The sequence below is a fragment of the Pleurodeles waltl genome, chromosome 1_2, assembly GCF_031143425.1.
Source record: "Pleurodeles waltl isolate 20211129_DDA chromosome 1_2, aPleWal1.hap1.20221129, whole genome shotgun sequence".
Lineage (NCBI taxonomy): Eukaryota > Metazoa > Chordata > Amphibia > Caudata > Salamandridae > Pleurodeles > Pleurodeles waltl.
The window spans coordinates 1,030,401,679-1,030,424,601 of NC_090437.1; the positions used below are offsets into that span (position 1 = coordinate 1,030,401,679).

The 22,923-nt window shown below is 46.2% G+C and overlaps 1 protein-coding gene across 8 annotated transcripts in view; it reads right to left on the reverse strand.

The window, feature by feature from the left end:
• Positions 1–22,923, reverse strand: part of TBC1D1 (TBC1 domain family member 1) — an 844,646-nt gene that overhangs the window by 597,864 nt on the left and 223,859 nt on the right. The window contains exon 1 of one of the 8 annotated variants that reach the window (XM_069202118.1): positions 18,090–18,285. The exons of 5 other annotated variants lie outside the window; for them this stretch is intronic. In XM_069202118.1, coding sequence (XP_069058219.1) covers positions 18,090–18,155 — 66 coding nt within the window. In that variant the 5' untranslated portion in view covers positions 18,156–18,285. Of the gene's footprint in view, positions 1–18,089; positions 18,286–22,923 lie in introns of those variants that run through there. 2 more of the 8 variants (XM_069202115.1, XM_069202114.1) reach the window with 2 other exon arrangements.

A 22,923-nucleotide genomic window follows, 5' to 3' on the forward strand; every position in this document is an offset into this window, starting at 1 on the left:
CGCTTCAAGGCAATAGGTGCTGCGGCAGAGTTGGATGCCACGAACATCAGTGACATGGCACTCTGTACTCCTGCTGTGGCGGGACTTTGGAGGCTCTGCATGCAGGCAGCAACGCAGGGTCAGAAAGCAACGTTGGTTCCGAAGTTGTTTCTTCCTTGTTGCTCCAAAACTCACTCCCAAGGGCCCATGAACTGGATTTGGCACCACTTGGCAAGTCAAGATTCTCAGCAGGAGAGCCCAGGTGCTGGCAGGCGAAGTCTTTGATGTCCCTGAGACTTCTTAACAGGAGGCAAGCTCAGTCCAAGCCCTTGGACAACCTTTGGTAGCAGGATGGAGAAAGCCAAGTCCACTCCTTTCATTCACAGAACAGAAGCAGCAGGTCAGCACAACAAAGCAACAGGATCCAGCTCTTCACACTGGCAGAATTTGCTCAGTCCTGAAGGTTTGTATATTTGTGGTGTCAGAGGTCCAGTACTTATATCCATCTCCGTCTATGAAGTAGGCAAACTTCAAAGAGAAGTCTAAGTAGTGAACAAGACCCTGCCTTTCCCTGCCCTGGCCCCAGACACTTTCCAGTGGGTTGGAGACTGCTTTGTGTGAGGAGAGGCACAGCGCTATTCAGGTGCAAGTGTCAACTCCTCCCACCACTTTAGCTCAGGAAGACCCATCAGGATATGTATGGCACACCTCAGCCCCCTGTGTGTGACTGTCTAGAGTGAATGCACAAACTGCCCAACTGTTATTCTTGACCCAGCCGTGCATTCAGCAGACAGGCAGAGGCACAAAATGGTCAAGCAAGAAAGCACCCACTTTCTAAAAATGGCATTTTCAAACTCACAGTTCAAAAACCGACTTCACCAAAAGATGGATTTTTAAATTGTGAGTTCAGAGACCCCAAACTCCACATGTCTATATGCTCCCAATGGGAAATTACACTTAAAAGATATTTCAAGGCAATACCCATGTTACCCTACAAGAGAGCTAGGACTTGCAATAGCAAAAACCAAGTTTAGCAGGACAAGTAAAGCACACTAGTCCACGTCCTACCTTTTAAATACAGTGCACCCTGCCCATGGGGCTGCCTTGGGCATAGTTTAGGGGTGGCTTACATGTAGTTAAAGGGAAGGTTTGGGCTTGGCAAGTGGGTGCAATTGTCACACACACACACACACACACACACACACACACACTGCAGTGGCAGGCCTGAGACATGTTTACAGGGCTACTCATGTGGATGGCACAATCAGTGCTGCAGGCCCACTAGTATCATCTGATTTACAGGCCCTGGACACACACAGTGCACATTACTAGGGAGTTACTAGTAAATCAAATATGCCAATCAAGGCAAAGCCATTCACCAATACAATTTAGACAAGGAGTACTTGCACTTTAGCACTGGTAAAGTGTCCAGAGCCCTAAATCCAGCAAAAACAAAATGCAGCACACAATCAAAAGCAGGAGGTCAGAGGCAAAATGTTTGCGGACAACCCTGCAAAAAGGGCAATTTCCAACACCACGCCTAAACCTTCCTTTTTAATACATATAAGCCACCCATAGGGTAGGCCCTAAACACCCCCAAGGCATGGCACATTGTATTTAAAAAGTGACACATGTGCTTTTAAGTTTTACATGTCCTGATAATAAAATAACTCAATTTCATTTTCACAGGTTCAAGATCTACCTCTACCATAGGATAAAATTAGGTTACCTTTTTTTCATTCAATAAGGGATAACTTTTGGTTGGGAGCAGGTAGGGATGTCATGTTTGGGTGTCTGAGGAATTATATTTTTAAATCATCTTTAATGGTAAAGGTGGGTTTTAACTCACAATTCTGAAAATGCCACTTTTAGAAAGGTCAGATTTTCTTGCTCTAACCATTTGGTGCCTGCAGCCTGTTTCTGGGTCACATGACAAGGTGTAGTCGTCAGTCCTTGTGTATTCCTCTCAGACAGCCACACAATAGAGAGTCTGAGTGTTGCCAGGATGGGCTATCCTGGCTAGATGAGAGGGCAGAGCTGTCAAACTTACACTTCAGAGACACTGCCTTAGCCTACACACAAATGACTTCACACTAGCCTATTGTTCCTGAAGACAGGCTGGGACCAGGGTAAGGGGGCAGAAAATTCCAGACACTTTTATAGGGGGAAGACGCCAGAAGTTTCTCCCACTTCAAAGTGGGCACCAGGTATAAAAAGGAGTCCCTCAGACCCACTCTTCAGTTCACTTCTGGGCCTGTGGAAGGACTCTCAGATGACTGGCCTGCTGCCTGAAGCCTGCTTTGTTTGCTCAGAGGACTGCCCTTTTGCTTGGGGCGTGCTTTTCTGCTTGTACCCAGGACTGCCAGAGTGACTCTAAGGGTTAGCTGGCTCGACACCTGATCAGAACCTCAGGGAAAGAGAAGGCTCTATCCATCTTGAACCCTCACCTGGACCTAGCCTGAGTGAGTCCTGAGTCTATAAGTGGTGCCCCTCCAGTCCCGGACCCCTACAAGTAGGGATAAAAAGGTGCTGTACCAGCCCAACTGAAGTTTCCACCAAATCCAGTGTGCAGCCCTGCATAGCAACTCTGCGCAGACTGTGTAAGGACGTAAGGTACAATCCTCAGCATGCTACACTTTGTCCTGTGCCCAGCCTGAACTTGTGACTTTGTCCTGGTCCAGCATGACCAGATACCCTAAGTTAGTGCTTTGGGCTTTTTGGCACTACTTTTTAGCTACATATTTAAAATTGAATACCCCCAGTTTTACTGATAGGATTTTTTCATTGTGGTGCCATTTTATTTATTATATTTTACTCTGCTTTCCTAAATTGGTGTGGGAGTTTCCACTTTATTACAGTTTGTGGGATGCATAAATACATTACACATTGCCTCTAAGTTAGTCCTGACTGATTTAGTGCAAAATTACCAGAGGGTTAAGCACAGGTTAATTTAGTGACTGTTGGTGGTTGACCCAGACACACCCTGACAATGGCTCACAATGTTCATAATTTTATTGTTCACTAAGAAGATTCTCAACTGCCTGTGACATAAACCCCATCAGTGCACATGAATGGCCATCACACACACACCCTCTCTGGTGAGGTCCGACGGCCACTGACTTCCATCAGGTAGGGCTTGAAAGAAACCTTTGAAGCGAAGCACTGGAGGATTCCCACTCCCACCCCCTCCAAGGGTAGATGCGGAATTGTTTCTGCATCTCTACACACCACCTTTCCCACCCATCTGCAACATCAGCTCACTGGGAGGTGCAATGACGTTGCAAATGGGAAGTGCAATGATGTTTCAAACCCCCACCAGAGTTGCTCAGAGGAAGCAGGTAAGGTCTGCTTCCACGTCCAGTGTAGTTTTGGGGGGTGCTCAATGTCTCCTATGTTTGTGGGAGGCATTGCTGGAAAGGGGAGAGTCTCCTCTTTCCAGCGAGGCCTCTCAAATAGATTCCCACCCACGATCAGGACTACCACTAAGCCACCAAGGAGGAAGTCAGAGTGGGTTGGCCCTCGTGGAAACCCACTCTGGCCTCCTCCTCCATCACCCGGAGGCAATTTCATATTTGTAGATGCATAATTTTTCCCTGGGACGCGATCACGCCCGACCTCCACCCAAGATTATATGTACATATATTAAAACATCTAGAAGTTGTCAGGGAATCAGCCCTCCTATACACGGGCCAACCCCCCGTGGGGGATATTTTGTATTTTTATATATGTGTGCTTTACCTGGGGGCTGAGATAAACCACTCATCTATGTAAAAAAGTGAAGTATATGTATACAGAGAGATTCTATATATACACACACATACATATAAAAAAAATTCGGGCAGCAATAAAAATATCAAGTTAACTCTTGTGATAGAGAGAGAGAGAAAGAGCGAGAGAGAGAGAAAATGGAGGCACTCTAGGGCCACGCTCTAGGGCACGCCAGTGGACTCCCGCTTTTCTAGAGGAGTTGAAGATATTTTTGATCCTCATGCTCAAAATGGGGCTAGTGCAGAAACCAACCCTGCAGTCCTAATGGTCTACTCGAACGGTTTGGGTAACCCCATCTCCACACCATACATGAGCAGAGATCGTTTGTTGCTATTGCAGCGCATGCTCCATTTCTATGACAATACTGCTGCATTGTCCTGGGACCATCCAGACCATGACAGGTTGTTCAAAATTTGGCCTGTTGTGGAACATTTGTCTACCTGATTTCCAGAGATATATACTCCTGAAAAGAATACAGCCGTCGAGGAGTTCTTGATACTGTACAAAGGGTGGCTACTTTTCAGGCAGTACATTGCGAGCAAAAGAGCTCACTAAGGCATCAAGCTGTACATGCTGTATGAGAGCTCTACTGGCTGTGTACAACTTGAGAGTGTATACAGGGATGGACTCCACTCTAAACCCTGTGGGTTGCCCTCCCATACTTGGAGTCACAGGAAAGATTGCAAAGGAGCTTGTCCAGCTACTCCTTCACAAAGGATATAACCTTTATGTGGAGAATTTCTACAGAGGAGTAGAGCTGTTCAGTGACCTCTTCAAGCATGTCACCCCGCCCTGCATACCTTTAGTTGTCTAGTTTTCAAACATGTACAGGTCGGCTAGGTTTCCCTAGGTACCGGCTGAGCTAGGGTCCAAAATCTCAAGCTTTCAGCATTGGAAAAGAAGGGTCTGTTTTTCGTTGAAGAATGTGCTGCGTCAATGTTGCGTTTTAGCCGATTTGCTGTACCAGGGGTATAGGCCTATCCACACAAATCAAATGAGACATGTGGGATCATACAATAGTCGAACATTTGTTATTAGCAGTTAGATTTTGCTGAATTTGTACATTTCAAATGTAAGCCAGTGTATAAGAAACATGACACTTTGAAATGTCAAACCAAATCATACGCTAGTACTGGTACCCACACATTCAGAGATGTAAAAATAAGCACTGCTCCTAAACTCTATATTGTGTGCCCATTTCACAAATACATACATTTCCTTGATACCCATTTTTCACTCTGCCTATTTCGCTTTAATAATTGGTCTATCCTTGGTACTTAATGAATAACCATTGTACGGTGCAGCTCAGTTGTGGGATCTGGGTACCTTCAGTTCTTGGAGAACCTACAAACCCCGCAACCAGAAGGGCCTAGCTGATGTAATAGTATATTGCTTTTCTCAATCAGCCATTGTGACAAAAACGTACAGATGAAAATGTCACCAATGGCCGTCATTCCCACTCATTTTCAATATTTCTTAATTTCAACAGTTATTATCCTTGGCAAAACCTTGAAGGATCTACACATATGATCCCTTGCTAAATTCAAAATGTTATCTGCTTTTCATAACCCTATAGCTTTCCTGGATCACTTATGGGTTTCACACTGGTTCCCACCACAAACTAGAAGTAGGTTGAGAGCACAAAAAATAGCAGAAATAGGCTACCTGTTAGAAAAATGCCAAAACTGTGGTACAAAATTAGTTTTTTTTCAGCTCTGCATGTTCCTGAAAGCTGGGAAGGTGGTGACTTTGGTACAGAAAACATTTGTGGATAACATTTTTAGGGGAAAGAAAACAGACACTTATCGGGAGCACTTTTTCCTTATTTTTCTATTTACAAAAAATCAAATTTTTGCTTATTTTCTTCGTCCCCTCCTGGAGAATCCACAAACCCTTTACAATCCCCAGGATGTTAGAAAAAAGGATGGAAATTTGGCATGGGTACCTTATGTGGAGAAAAGGTTATTGAGCCCAAAGCACGAAATACACCAAATAGCCAAAAAACAGGGCTCAGCACTGGGAGGTGAGAGGGTGGGGGCAAAGGCCTAGCAGCTAAGGGACTAAGAACAGTGCTAACACAACCCAGATCTCTATTTCACTGGTAAATAAAGGGCTAAATGAAAATCTTGGTACCGGCACAGTAAAGTCAAAGGTTGGACTCCTGGAGTGACAGGCTCGTTTTTTGCCCCTTTTGAGGTTAATAAACTGATTAGCATTAAATAGGGTAACAATAACATCCTATTTAAGTCCTTGAAAAATCCACCAGACCTCACACACATTCTACTGTGCAGCTAACCTTCACTGCACACAGCCTTGGACCTGTACAGTGGAGGTGTGGCATAAGGTCCTGTGCACAACCTCCACTCTGTGGAGCATAGCAGCAGAGCCTGGTCTACGACCAGGCCCTACAAGGGCACCCAATGTGCAGCCACTTCACTCTGCACATGGCCTTTGCGCCTTGCACACAGAAGATGTGGGCGCAGGGCTCTGTGCCCAACTTCCAATGCAGTCAACCTCCAACTATGCATTGGCTTTGAGTGTGCAGAAGAGGTTTGCTAAAAAGCCCACACCGAATCTTTCACAAAGCCAGCCTCATTGTGTGAAACTGACCACTGTGCATGGTCAAAGGTCATGAGTAGGGGATGTGTGCAGGGTCTCCATTAAGGCCCAGTGCCCAACCCACTATGCGGGGAACCTTGCTGTGCTCAGACTTCAACAGGAAAAACAAAAGTGCAAGTACAAGAAAACAAATGATAAACAAGATTGGCATGGCACAACTTGAACTAATAGGTCTGGATGTGGCTCCAGACATTTGCTCTTTGCCAATGATTCTTTTCTTTGCTATAGTTGAATAAAACTTGGCCGACGCATCGCTTCCAAATTAATCAGTCATCTTGAAATAGTGCAGTAAAATAAAATATGGCAAAAACATTGCATGACGGTCTCCAGTGGGCACGCCCTTAAAGGTGGCCATCTTTAAATGGTTTGTTATACTTTACAGTATAAACCTTAAAAGATTGTCATCTGTGTATGCATGCATATGCAAGAAGAAACATTTTGGAAAGGTTTTGAAATGTTGTACTGGTAAATTAATGGGAGATCCCATTTCAAGATTACCACCACTAGCCAGCAAAGCCTCTTAGGAATGGGGAAAATTTAAAACAGGAGCAAGTGTCCGGTAAAAGTGTCTGCCACGCCCTCACTAAAGTAAAATAAATAAATTAAAAAAAATAAGAAGAAGAAGAATAATAATAAACAAACATTTAAAGAGCTAAAAATAAAATAAAAGTAAACATTGTCCCTCGAATTACGGTACTGAAGGAGAATCTTTTTATGCATGCAATGCAGATTGCTCACAAGCGAATTCCATCCTTCACACTCAGGGGAGCCAGTGGACCAAGTATGTTGATCCTTGGCATCATGCTGTAAACAGTGAAGGCTGCAAGCAGTGATAAAATAACTGACAAATGGATGAATACCACTGACAAAATGCCCCTACATGCAGTGCTTGAAATGGAAAAATTAAAGTGCCGGTACTCTGTGCCAGAGTACCTGCTTGTTCCTTAAAAGTGCCGGTACTCTCCTATTAAAAGTATTACGTTTTTCTTGAAATGTGCCGGTACTCTCCCTCTCAAAATAAAAAAGTGCCGGTACTCAGTACCGGACAGTACCGGCCCATTTAAAGCACTGCCTACATGTATGCATAGAATATAATGTGACGAGTACTTACACATAATGGCATTACTCCAAGTTCCAAAAGTCCCACCTGGACAGGCCCCACCCTCTGAAGGACAACAGCAATCAGAGACAGAACCGAGCGCAGAGGACAGGCACTAAAAACCCAGAGCAAGCACGCCCAGGGAGACGGAACCAAAGGATGAAAGAACACATCACCATACCATCTGTCTGAACCAGCAGCACCAAAAGTCACAGTCCTGTCCAGAAACAAACCGGAGTCAGTAGAACAGACACAAAAACCTACCTGGCTGAAGACCTCTAAGCGGTCCAAGGAACCCAGAACTACAGGACTGGCATCGACCCCAGACAAACCACCAATGCAGAGAAAGAAGCATCCAATGACAGAGACAGAGGAGAAAGAGAAAGAACATCCAGAACAGCAGACCTCAACAGTGGCACAACAGAACCCTGAGGACCGGAGACGCCAGCTGGAAAGGACCAGAAGAACTTGAGCTCCCCTCACCACAGAAAGAAATCCCAGGAAGCAGAAAGTGTAGCAGAAACACCGATCAATGCACCAGAAAAACAAAAGAAGTCATGAGGCCCAGTACCAACAACCAAACCAGGGAGGACGAAAACGCGGCCCAAAGAACACCACGGCCAGGGACAGAAACCAAGAACACAAAGCATCGAGACAACACAAATCCGAGTCCCTGCAGGACCCCAGCACAGGTACCCCCAGCAGGGGGACAAAAGGGGAGTGCCCCGGACCGCAGACAAAGGGAATAACGTACACCCACTTCACGACACAACATAAGGGTGATGAGTCGAGGCCAAAGGGAAGAACCAAAAACCGGAAAGGCAACCTCCCCCTTACTCCCCTCCCCCAACCGGAGATCCCACAGAAAGGGAACATCAACAGGCAGGGGCAGAGAGGCCAGAGACCCACGGATGCAAAAAACAAAAACAAAAAAAAAAACCACCTGGATATAAAAGTATGTGGTATGTGTATAGCAAATACTACCCCTGACGAGGCACTGAAACAGCAAGGGAACAGACCCAAGGAACAACCGAGGCTGGCAAAAACATCCCTGACACCTACAGAAACGTGGTCGGGGCTTCTTCCCTCACAAAACCAGCAACAGGCAGCACACAGAAGGCCCCAAAAGCCAAACCCCAAATCCTAACCGAAGGAACCAGAGGCAGTAGGATGCCTGCAGAAGGGGGGGGGGGGAAACAAGAAAGCAACCCACAGCATAGCCGCAGGCCACAATGACCAGGAACCAAACGACCAGACACACTCTCAAAGGGCAAGGCATGCAAACACGCAGAAAAGGGCCTGGAGACCAGAACAGGGAATCGCTCATCAAAGAGCGCCTACCCACAAACAAGAGACAGCAAGGCAGCAGCCCACAGGGCCGCTGACCATCACGCCCCCCCAAAAAAAGCACTCCCCGGCTGCAGCCAGAGCACCAGTGAAGAATGAAACTGCTCAACAAAACGGTTGCAAACAACCCTGCCCACTGCACCATAGCAGCCAGCAGAGCAGAGCACACCACAGCCACCCCAAAGGCCACAGCCAGCATAACGAAGACCAGTACCAAGAAGCGGGTCAAAGGTGCTGAGAAAGGCGAGCAGACAAAACCCAACGTCTCAGCAGTACCAACCCCGAAAACCAAAGGCTAATGGCACAACAGCGGCAGCAAAGAGAGCACAGCATACCAGAGAAAATGTAGCCAAGCTGAGCAGGGAAGACAAAAACAGAGTCCAGAGGAGCAACTGCTCCCCCTCCACAGAAGGGCACAATAATCACAGAATCCGAAGGAAAGGAAGCGGAACAACCACCTGCCCCATCAACAGAACTATCAACAGAACTAGGACCCAAAAGGAACCTGAAGGTCATGGTAAACCAGAAAGCGGAGGCCAGCAGGGAAACAGAGCACCCCCAAGCTGTGCAACCAGAGGACCCACACAGGTGCCAGAAGAGTCCACCACTCCACACGGGAAACAAACCTCTGCAAAAAAAGAAGTAGAGGGCTGAAGAATCTGTCAAAAACCATAGTGAGTTATTTGTTTGTTTATTAGGAGAGTGGACTGGGAGGGAAACACTGCGCAACTGCCACGGTCTGCCTCTCAAATCTCACATTCGACAGCACGCAACCGTCTTTGTCGCTATGCATTCCACAGCATCCGCTGTGTACCTTACATAACACGAGGACATAACACATCCCCCTTTCTCATAATAATATTACAACAGGAAAATGCAGGTAGTAACGGAAAATGTGCTTACTGCATAACAAGAACATACAAACAAAAACTTGCTATTGCATAACAAAGTCATCAAATCTCTTAGGCAATTTTAACGTGGACTTGTCTCGCACTCTTAGTCCAATATTATCATTCGACAAAAACTCTGTAGTACCAGAAACTGTTATCCACATAAAATAATTTTTCCCGTCTGACACACACTGGAACCTTCACAACCTTCCCACGATTCCACAAGTTATCATCACTCAACAACAAGGTATGTTTGTACACCTTTCTCATCTCCAAAGGCTCCAAAAACTTAGACTCACCTGTCGCTGATTTTCCACCATTCACAACACGCACCCAGGCGCCAACTTAATAATCACCCTGCACCTCATCCTCTACAACCTTCTTCCTCTCCATTCCTTTAGACAACAATGCCCTTGGGCTCCTACCTCTCATGACCTCGAAAGGCGATTTCCCAGTCACACTATGGGGAGTTGTGTGGTAAGACCAAATCAAATCCTTCACTGCCTTTCACCAATTTATTCCATTACTGATCACCAATTGCAATCCCTCCTTCAACGTCCTGTTCCATCTTTCCACCAAACCATTGCTTTGTGGATAGTAAACTGATGCCCTGATGTGCTCAATGTCATATCTACACAGAAAATCATTCAAATAATTAGACACAAACTGCACCCCATTGTCGGAAACAAACAATCGTTTCAGGAACTCCTTCCTAATCAAACAACTCCATCAAAAATTACACCACACACGTAGTGTTGATATTCTCCACAAACCTCACCACAGGCCACCTGGAAAAATAATCCACCACAACCAAAGCATATTTTGGAATTTTTCCTAACACATAAAATGGACCCATGATATCAATGGCTATTTTTTTCCACGGTCCATCAGATTTGTCAGACTCCACAGGGGAATTCTTAATGACTGAGATTTTTCGCTCCACGTACATAACATGCATTCCCTTACATGATGTTCCACATCTCTAGCTAAACCAGACCACCAATACTCAGATGTGACCCATCTTTTTGTTGCACTCATACCTAGATGACCTTCCTGAGCCAATTTCAACACACGTTCCCGTAAGACTGAGTAACTATCAAAAGCTCTCCCCTAAACATCACACCTTTTTCCAAACACAGCTCTACACTAACTTGACGGAAACACTTTGCATCACAAGAAGCACCACCTCTAGTTGGCCACCCTTGTCGACAATAAACCATCACTTCTTGTAACACAACATCATTCTGATCCTCACACACCCACTCCTCATGAGAAACTCTACCCTCTGTCACACTTCCCATATCAACTCCAACTATAGCTATAAGCTCATCAGGTTCACCATCTCCTTCCTGATCAGACTGCACCGGAAATCTAGACAGACAATCTGCTAACACATTCCTCTTTCCTGGAAGATACTCCAAGTCATAATTGTATTCCAACATTCTTGCCACCCATCGAGCTGTCCTAGGTGTAGCTCTTCCTGCCCCCTTAGTCGAAAATACCTCGATCAGAGGTCGATGATCTGTTCATATCACAAACCGCATTCCCCATGCATACCTGCGAAATTGGCTTACACCCCACCAACAAGCCAACGCTTCCTTTTCAAAGGGAGAATAATTAATTTCAGCCAAACTCAACGGCCTGGAAGCATACGCAATGGTCACTTCTTCACCATCTCTATTCTGCAACACTGCACCTAGTCCCACCAAACTGGCATCAGTATTAATGATGATGCTATCCGTGGTGTCAAAAGGCTTAAGAGCTGGTGCTGAGGCAATCTGTTTTTTCAACGGACAAGACTCCATCTCACAAACATCACTCCATACAAACCGCTCTTTCAAACACAACAACTTCCTCATGTATTTAGTCTTGTCAGCAAACCTGGGAATACATTTCGAGTAATACTCTGCCAGACCCAAAAACGATCTCAGTTGATCGTTGCTGGCAGGAGAAGAAGCATTTTATATCGCCTCCACCAAATTAGATTTAGGGGAAATCCCATCTTTGCTTATCCAATGACCTAAATATTCCACTCCAGGCACGCTCATCTTACACTTTTCCAATTTAATCGTCAAGCCATTCTCCCTCAAAGCACTCAAAGCCCTCCTCATCGTACTATCATGCTCTGCTTGATCCGCACCAAACACCAAAATACCATCCTGAAAGTAAGTGACGCAAGGAATATCCTTTAACAAATGATGCATTGCTCTTTGGAATAGAGATGACGCTGATGCCAAACCAAAAGGCATGCGTTTAAATCTGTAAGCCCCCTCTGGTGTAATGAAAGACGTCAACACACGTGACTCCGGATGCAACTCTATCTGGTGATATGCAGATGATAAATCCAACGTGGAAAACACACTTGCCCCTCTAACCATGGACAACATATCTCCAATATTAGGTAAAGGATGTCTATCCACCCATATCGCAGTGTTCAGATCACGAAGATCAACACATAAACGTATATCCCCATTAGCTTTCTTAGCAATCACCACAGGAGCCAACCACTCAGACGCCTCAATCTCCACAATCACACCCTGCTCACACAACCTAGATAACTCTTGCCAGACGTGTTCCCTTATCACTATGGGAACAGGACGGGGTTTATGCACCTTAGGACCAGCATTCCGCTTCAATATAATTTTATGCATAAATCCTTTCAATTTTCCTAACTCCTTACTAAATACTTGCGGAAACTCTTCTACAAAATTGGCCTTTTGAACATTGTGTACATTGGACCGTGATCCCAAAACTTGATCAGGATGATTTGGATCAAGAATGATACCAAGATCCTTTTGTTGCAGCCAACCCAAAAGATTAGTAACCTCCTCCACAAAATACAACTTAGATGTTACTGCTGTACCTTGGAACTTCAGTAAGGCTTCCATATATCCCACCAGGTCAATTGGTTTGTTACCATAAGCTACTAACCGTACGTCTGGTGGTTTGATTTCATGCGTTGGAAATTTTGACATGTTTTCTTTCAAAAAATCAGGGTATATCTTGCCCCTGAATCAGCCATCACCAACATATCCACTCCATCAATCTTAACAACGCAATGTGGACCATTAGTATTCACGCTTCCCACATCCACCACTTGCAAAATAAATTGTTGAGCACCCACATCCTCACTATCACTTCCCACCGAATTAATTATTCCTTTACTTTTCCTCAAACCCACCTGCTTACCCTTGCACACTCTAGCAAAATGTCCTTTAGATTTACATTTCCTGAAAACTTGGCCAATAGCAGGACAACATGTGTCAGTCACAATGTATCCCTTTAGCCCACATCTGTAACAAGTTAAATAATTTTTCCCATCCAATTTAGTGGAACCCACAAATTGATCGATCTTTTTAAACTTAGAACCTTCTGCATTGACGGAAATCACAGCTCCAGGAGCAGTGGACAACTCCTTCAAACCCTCATTAGTTATTTCAACCCTTGTAATTATGTCTATGGCCTTTTGTAGTGTCAAGTCCTCCGTATTCAACAATCTCTTGAATTTTTTTATCGTTCACCTTCAAAACCAATTGGTCTCCCAGCATTTCATCCTGAAGATATTTATAGTTGCACGTAGCTGCCAAACCCTCAACCCTGCCACATAAATCGCAAACAATTCTCCTGGTATCTGGCTTCTCTTTAAAAATTTGTATCGCTTCACAACAACATTCTTTTTCTTCCCACATACTCATCGCTATCTTGATCCTCCTCCACATAGGGATAAGGCAAATGCTTCAAAATAAGTCTTCCTTCCGCTCCCAAACAATGTTTTAACATAGCCAATTTCCTAGATGCCTTAAATATATCTCCGCCCACAGCCAAAACATAGGCTTCAAATCCTTCCTTCCAGTCCTCCCACAGCGTGATTGGTTCGCCAGGAGTGTTTAAAAAGAAACTTGGTTCTGTAAATCCTTCCATCAAAGCACTAGAGAGATCAAACTGTGCTGCAATGTTAAATCAACACCGAAATATAAATAAAACAATGTTTTTTTAATAATCTTAAACAAAATTATTCCCCACAAGATAAATCCATCAAGTATCTATTTCAGAAGTTGAAGTGGTTATTACTCCAATAGAGTCACTATACATTGGAAACCAGAAAGGAAAAAAAACTTCTCTGTTGCTCAAAAGAAACAACCACAAACAGTGCCTGTGCCTATAATGTTGAGACTTGCTGAAATCAGCAGTTCAATAGCGCTCCGTTTTCCCCATAAACTTGTACATAATGAGGCTCTCCACAGGCATCTCCTGTTGCTTAGCAACCGTCACCAGCTCGACGCTCAAACCTCCTTAGCGATGCCTGACGCAGCGTTGCTAAGTAACTAGCAACAAATTAACGATGCTTCACCGGCTTGTTTCCTCTTCCTTTCCTGTTCCGTGAAACCAGCTCACCCTGCACACAAAAGCAGCCACGAACCAACATGTGGAGAACAACTCGCCCCGTAGCATTGTGTCCAGCCATCCGAAAGTGGCAATACGTTGCATCGCGTTCCGCCATCAAAACAGCAAACCGTCCCCAGAACAGGATACCGCCGTCTCTCCTCCCAGTCACAGCTCTTCCTCAACCACCCTCGTTCGCTAGTGAAGAATCCGTCAAAAACCGGGGTGAGTTATTTGTTAGTTTATTAGGAGAGTGGACCGGGAGGGAGACACTGCGCAACCACCATGGTCTGCCTCTCGAAACTCGCATTCGACAGCACACAACCGTCTTTGTATCAACGCATTCCACCGCGAGCACTGTGACCTTACATAACACGAGGACATAACAAGGGTGCCCCAAAACTGTGGCCAAAGAAGCATGTACAGGCACGCCGTCATAGGGAGGGGCATCGGAACAGGCCCAGCAGGCTGTGCTCAAGGGCAATAGTAACCAAAACCAGGACCTGCAACACCACTCTCACAGAAGAGACATACCCATCCAAAACACAGAGAGGCATGAGGTGTGTATGTGGAGGAGGAGGAATATCCGACAAGCTAGACACACCACAAAGAAGGGGGAAGGACCATAAAGACACCTAGAGGAAACCCACTACATACAGTGTGAGGATAGACAGGAACACACAGGCCACAGCACGAGGGTCGGGGACCTGAACTAACAGGCCACAGACAACCCCCAATTCAGAGCCCAATCTGAAGGCCATAAAACCAACAAGCCCACAGGGAAGACAACCTCCAACCACCATACGCAAAGCCAGGAAGTAGGAGGCACAAGGCCGAAGCTGCATGACAGGACTGCAGAGAAACCATAGAAAGAAACCCAAACACAGTCCCCTACGAGAGAAAGAAAGAAACAGCCACGTTTCTGAAATACATAACAGCAGGAAAATAACATCAGACACCCCTGGACCAGAATTCACATCTGACAGTGTGAGTTATGAAGACCTAAACCATGAGCAAATAATCAGGTTCCCACATTACCGCCACGTGGTATGGAGTGCGGTAAAACTTTGTTTCAGTGTCTCACTGTGCCAAGTAAGCCCCAAATAGTGTTGGTATCAAAAGGTCACACGGTGGTACTGGTATACAATGGGAGGCAAAGGATACACAACATATTACGATAAGTCCATGGTTCCCTCGTCTGCATCCCTCAATTCTGCCTGCAAGAAAGTGACACTCAGACATTGAAATCACACTCATAAGCATACTGATATTATGAAAATGCCACACATAGCAATCAGAAACCTCAGCAGCTATGCATGGGGCCACAGTTGACCTCTGCGAGACAAGAGGCGGAACCCTCAGCTGACCAAATTGTAGCCCAAGAAGTCGACTAGGAGGCCAGCACATACCATAACAAAGAAAGACAAGCATTTGCAATGCACCAGGGTCTCGCATTTGTCGGAGTTACAACTGTTCACAGTTGTAAACTCCCAACCGGATTTTCCCTGCATTAAAAGAAAAAAACAGCGCGATCGCGCTGTACAGTTTACCGGCAAAAGTGCATTAACGAAGCGCTTGACTTCTGCCCAGCGAGATCGCACTCTGAAAACAGAGAAAAAGTAGTCCACAATCCCAGCGAGCCACGCATGTTTTCCGTACTAGGTCGCTGCGCTCGAGGAGGGCTAACCACGGAAAAGGCATGACGTATGCGTGCCTTCCACAAATAATAAGAAGCAGATTCCAGCAGGCAAGCCAACTTGCCAATGAAAGACACTGACGTGACGTCGACGGGGCTCCAAGCCCTTTTCTAATACCTTAAGCGTCTCGCTAGGGATACGCATGCGCTAGCGCATGCGACGCAGGCTCGACCCTAAAAAATGGGCACAACCTCATTCCTATCACCCAGTCACCACGCCTCCAATACACGCCAAGGAGCCGACCCGGAAGTGCTACCCCAGCCACAACAGGACGGCTGGTCTCCATCACAGCGACTGCAGGCAGCGCTCCATCTGCAGCCACACAGAAAACAGGCAAAGCCACCCAGCCAGGAAATCGCTGCCCAGAGCTCCGCTCACGGCGCCAATGCAAACAACGAAGCCCCCCAGGCCACGCCATGAAGGGAGAAAGAAGGTATGTCCACATGGAGACAAAAAAAAAGAAGAACAGGATGAGGAGGGGGGCCGAGGGAGCTTTTATTTAGAGGAGGGAGGGGTCTATTGGAGGCAAAGGGCCTGTCATTGGTTCAGAAGGAAGGCGCGGGAGGGACGGGAAGTAATATTTATTTTTAAAAAGTCTGGTGAGACCGATAAAGTAATCTTAAATGCCAGACTTAAAAATAAAACTAATATTCACTGAATGCAAAATAGCGTCTGGTAATATTCCTCTGTGCCAACTTGGAATCTATGTACATAAAAGGATATGCTTTGTAATGGGAATTATGAAACTTCAAATCCCAGTATGCTGAGCGTCAGAACCTGTTTAAAGTCACGACATGGGTTTTGTTGATAGGTGCCGACTTAGATAAATGTTTCCAGGTTCAGGACGAGCATTTCAGCATCTGATGTTCGGATTCCCAAAACGTTGGAGCTTCTCGTTCTTAATATATGCAACTCAATATTTAAAAACCCTAAAAAGTAGACATCTTTTGCTTACTTTACCTGCCCTGGAAAAAATTTACTTTTTGCAGGAAGGTAATATCAAAACATTTTTGGAGGAACAAAACCGTGACGGTGTGCTATAACATCTATCAAAATAATTCTAAAGTTCTGCTGCTAGGATGGATGTGGTCATGCCATCTGTATCTAATGCAGTTCTCAAGAAAACATGTCTTTAATGTTGGGGGTAATTCTTTGATAACAATAGCAGCTGCCAGTTTGCAACGCAATACATTTTAATTGTATGCTAAACGTAATATTATGACCATTCCTTTACAGAGGGCCAGACATTAGCCACTGAATACATTTGCAAATGTCCTTATATCGCACATATGTTGACACAAATCGTCCTGGAGACACAGAAACTGGAGAACCACTCGACCCCATACTTATTACTTCCTAATGCCCTGTGAAAACTTTCACGTCTGCATTTTGAAATAAATCCCAATCGCGTTTAGGATACATATATTAAAAAGGAAATGGAATTTTAAGGCATACAATCACAATGCGAAGCCATGTAGCTCCTGCAATCTGCCTACTATCTGTAGGGATGTGAAACCTATGAATGGTTTATTTTAGTGGCACAGCAGTACACTTCATAAACCACAGTGTAGCGGGTTACAGTCCATTTACGCGCGACACACATTATTTGTGCCACTGACAGATGTCAATCGAGCCCATGTCAGGTGTGGCACCCTCAGCCAGTACTGGCTTTATGGCCAAGCAGACATTGCATTCTGGGACTTTTAGGTTATTTTTTCAAATTGACAGCAGGAAAATCTCAACATACAAAACGTTGTAATCCGAAAAACCAGGGCTAGCTGAAGGTGTTGCAAGTGGCAACTGAAACAATAACATTTAAACCTAGCGCCAGTATACACCAAGAAATTCCCCATGTCAGATGAGGCGCCTTAAAAACAATCTGCCCGAAACATCATGTAATCCAACGTTCTCTGAACGAGCACAAAATATCACAATCCTTGCATTGAATGTATCGGTACACAGTCAGCGCGCTTCAGGTATGCCGATTCGGTGTTCAAACACAGAAAAGCGCCTGCAGAAACCAGAAACGAACGCACGAGAAGCCATGAAACACAAACCCATTCAGTGCAGCATTTTACTTTCAAAGCTACCCGCCGCTGTGTTGTAGGTTTCATATGTGGCTTCCTGGGCGTGTAAGAGCCGTGTAGGAGCCGGTAAATATAGCGCCATGAACTAAAACACTGACTGGTAGCGCAGACAGCGATCCTGGTGTTTCTATGCCTTGAAAAGGATATCGTCGCCGTCTTCAAATCATACCGGAAAAGGTGCCCAAGCCCCAAAGCCGTAGAGAACCGAAAAAAAACCTACCTTGTTTTCCTTGCTTTGCCCAGTGTCAATGTGGAGGAATCGCAGCTTCTGAAGTCTTGCCCTCATCTCACCGCTCCTCAGTGTGAAAGCAACATAAAGTTATCAGAAACTTTTCCAGAAGAGCATTTCTGCCTGTAAGACATGCTCGCGCGGGCTAATTGCTCCTTAAGCAGCCCAAACTCCACTGCAGTGCTCTGGCCAATTAGAGCACAGCCTCGGCGGCTCCTTACCACTGCCAGCCTCCATTGGATTATTCGGGCTCACAGGGCATTCTTTCAACAGGCTGCCTACTTCCCAGGAAATGTGCTGCGTGCTCGGGCCGAGGGTCCTCTGAACGGACGTTCCAGTCCTCATACTGATCTTTTTTTATATTAAAGAGGAATATTATTAACGAGGATTACATTCCTCGCTGCTTTTTAAATATATCAACATTCAAATGAACATTTGTACGCCTTAGCCTTATCACTTTAAATAGCAAAGCAAGGATAGACGCCTGACTACCATAAAATGGTAGCGACCCAAACGTGGGTCCCCTGCCCACTGCGCCACTGGATAGGTAGGCTGGCTGATGAGGGGGGATAACCCCCAAACCGGTCCCAGGATGCTTGCTTCTGGTCCTGGGAGGAACTGGCTTGGCAGTTCGGGCTTAACTGTTCCCATGGTTAACAGGGTCAAGACTGATTTGTATATGGCTGAGTCCAAACTGGGGTGACTTGGTGGGCAAAAACAGGATGGATTAAACCCAGATCTTTGACTGGGGGTGAATATTTGCATTGTTCAGCATTCCTCCATCATCTGTTCTTTTTATCATGAAATGATATGCAGAAATTAGAAGGTTTTGTTTATATATCATACGTGGAGATGTATTGTTAAGCGTTATTTAACTGCTTCTGTGCCGTGGACGTAACGGTTACGTACCGCGGCACAGTGCTCCTGTGCCGAGGACGTAATCATTACGTCCCGGCACCGGTTGGGCTTCCCCCACACCCCCCAAGGGCAGGGATGGAAGGGGAAGCCCTTCCCATTCCTCCCCCACCTCCTGTTCCCCTTGTGGCGTCTGATTTTTATTAGGCCAAAACCACTAGGCACCAGGGATTTTTTTTTGGTGCCAATTTCACGCAAGGAGAGTGACCCCCTTACGCAAGGGCCGCTCCCCTGGGAGGGCAAATTAATTTTAGGCTGTTTCTGCTCCCCTTGGGGGCAGATCGGCCTGTTTCTATTAGGCCGATCTGCCCCGGGGGGGGGGGGGCGGGAGACACCACTTAGGCACCAGGTATTGGTGTGTGTGTATGTGTGTTTTGTTTGGGGGGCCCCCCTTCGGGCAAGGGTCGCTCCCCATGGGGGCACATTACTGTTGGCCATATCGGCCCCTCTTGCAGCCTATTTTGTGGAAGGCCTATCTGCCCCCAATGGGGGCAGAAGGCCCACCAGAGACCAGGGAAGATTTTTTTTTCCAAAATAAGAGGGCGGGGATATGGCCATACCCCCACCCCAAATAAATGGGGCCAAAGTTGTTCTGCCCACCAGTGGGAAGATAGGGCAATTACCCCCAATCCACACCTGGGGGGGGGGGAGAAAGTCTACTAGATGCCAGGGAATTAAAAAAAAATAGTGGGGTGGTGGCTACCAACCAATATGGACCTGGTTATGCCCCCACCCCAACTGAAGGGGTAACAGTCTTTCAGCTCTCCCCCGCACACTTAAACATCTTATCCCACCTCAAGCAAGAGGATATTTGATTATTTTGGGTTTTGGTTTTACAATTGGGCCATGAGAGCTTGGCTAACTCTCAAAATCGTCCCTCTTGGAATGGTGAGGGCTGTACTTTTTGGACTTTGGGACGCTGCCATGTAGAAAAATCCACAAGGCCTAGACACATCTGAAAACTAAACATCTGGGTGAGTCCAGGGTGGTGTGCTTCACATGCACCCAACACCATTTTCTTACCCACAATGCCCTGCAAACCTCCAACTTTGCTGGAAATCACACATTTTTTCCCCATTTTTGTGATGGAACCTTCCGAAATCTGCAGGATTCCACAAAATTCCTACCACTCAGCATTGTCTCATCTATACCGATAAAAATTCTGCCCCACTTGTCAGCCTAAACATTTTTTTTTTCCAACTGCCCTTTTGGACCCCTTTTGGTTCCCCCTCAGTTTCAACATGTTTTTGGCTCTTCCCTGTCACAGGCACTTGGCCCACCTACACAAGTGAGGTATAATTTTTACCGGGAGACTGAGCGGAATGTTGGGTGGTAGGAAATTTGTCCCGGTGCGGTGATCCCACACAGAAATGTGGGGAAATATATATTTTTTTAGCTAAATTTGAGCTTTGCTGAGGATTCTGGGTAAGCAAACACCGGGGGATCCACACAAGTCACACCTCCCTTTACTCCCTTGGGTGTCTAGTTTTCAGAAATGTCTGGTTTGGTAGGTTTCCCTGTATGGCTGCTGAGCCCAGGACCAAAAATGCAGGTGCCCCCTGCAAAAACAAGTAGTTTTGTATTTGATAATTTTGATGTGTCCAGATAGTGTTTTGGGGCATTTCCTTTCACGGGCACTAGGCCTATCCACATCTGCCATGATCATGCCCAGCCTCCTGTCCGGGAATCTTATAAAGTCGAGACGTACTTTTCCCCATGTTGATGTGGGAGCATCTTGCGTCACCACAGAGACAGGTGCAGCCAGGCTCCCCATGATCTGACATGCCTGGCAGAGTCCCACAGCTTCCTCTACTTTCCCCTCCATGCCTGGAAACCACACTTTGCTTCTCATCATTGCCTTAGTGTTTTTTCACACCTTGGTACCCTTAATGGGCCCAGCCAATGACTTGGATTCTCCAATGACATAGGGACTATGATGCGGCGGCCCCCTCATGATGATTCCGTCAGCCATGGAGCTTAACTTCTCTCTGATTTTCCACAGTTGTGTGAGCCTTGACTTCTCCTCTGGGTGCCATTGGTTTGCATCTTGCAAGAACAACTCCCACGCATTTCAGCAGATAGCCTTTGCAACACGTGAGAGGCCATTGTCCTCCGATAATGCCTGCCTGATATTGTCGCGTGTAAGGTCTCTAGGGCATACAGTCACGGTCACCATCCGCACAAACTTCTCTACCCCCTCGCTGTCTGTGTCCAACACTTCTGTCCGGCTCTGAGTCAGTATGTCATCTGAATTCTGCATAGGAAACACGCATTTGCGAATCGCAAACGGCAGATTTTGCCGTTTGCGACTCGCAAAGTGTTTCCTACATCTGGCCCCTGATGCAGTAGGTCGCCATTCCCAGGAAGCTGTGAAACTTCCATTGCGTTCCTCGGAGCTGGTGCTTCCTTGATCGCAACTGATTTCCTGGTGTCAATTTGCAAACCCTCCTGAGGGATCACAAAACCAAAGAACTCTGGTCTTTGGGCTCGAAGAAGGAGCATTTGTCCATACACAGTGTCAGACAACTCTCTTTCAGTCTCTGAAGGGTGGCCCAGAAGCGGTTGTGATGATCAGCTAAAGTAGAGAAGTAAATCAAAATGTCATCGCTTATGTTGAGGACCTCTTCTGGTCCTGACAGGGTTTCTCTGATTGCATTCTGGAATACTTCTGCAGCCGCAGATATTTCTAAATTTAGCCTCTTGTAGCGTCAGTCCTAAATGCATTGAAAAAGTTGTGATGTACCTGCTGTCTGGGTGTAGCTCTAACTGGTGGTAGTCTGCATTAGGTCTGACTTAGAAAAACACTTCTAACCATTGATGTCAGAGATAATGTTGTCTATTGTTGGTGTGATGTGATGTTCCCTCCTGAGAGCTCGGTTCAGCAGTCTCATATCGATGAAGAATCGAATAGCTTCCGGCTGTTTAGCTTTGTCTGTGAAGACAACCAGTGATACTTAGGGGGGTAGGGCCGGAGACCTTTTCTATTAGTCCATTTTCTCCAGTTTTTCCATTTCGGTTTCCACCTGCTAATGTAGGTGGAATGGTACCCGCCGGTGTCTCAGTGTAGTTGCTTATATAGTCTTGTCTATGTGTAATTTGACCAAGGCCCCTTTTCTGCATCCCAGCCCTTTGAATAGATCTGGGAATTGCTCCAATATGTTGTCCACCTGTAAGTCGTGGTTTTACCTGGTGAAGAAGACAAGGCACAAGTCTTCGGTTGAGTGGCACCCAAAAAGATTGTCTTCTCCCTTCTCCCTCCTCAGTCATTTGGAAGCTTTGCCTCCATTCTGAGCATCTGCCTCCATTGTGCCCATCAGGACAAGAGACTCTTTGCCTCCATACACATATATACTGGTACGCGACGGGCTGAGGGGTGGGCATGGTTGCAGAAGTAGATGACTGATGCCCCAGTGTTGATTAGGGATGTCACCCTCATGCCCATGACGAATACCTTGCAGGGGGGCTGGGGTTGACGGCCCTTGCTGCCTGGTGCCGTGTATGATATGAGGAACACTTCTTCGTCTTCGAGGCCTTCTTCCTCTGCCTTGCTTTTGTTCCACCAGTCTCCACTCCTGCTGACGGTCAAGGGCCAGTTGCTGACTGACCGGTGGCAGATTGCTCTGGTTGGTGGTCTCCTGCCCTCATCCACGGTTACTGTTTCTGCAAACCCTTGCAAAGTGGTTGGGTTTGCTGCACACCAAGCACATATAACCCCATGCTGGGCACCTCTCCACTAGGTGAAATTCTAGCCCGCAGTTTCTGCAGGAGTTCTCTGTGCCTTTTCTCAGTCTCCCTTTGTGAGGCGGGGCCTCTCACAGACCCCATCAACTGTCTGTGTCTTGATGGTTGGCCGCTTTTGGGCGCCTGCCTGCCCCTTCCCCTTGTTGAGTGCCATATCCATTTTTTCAGG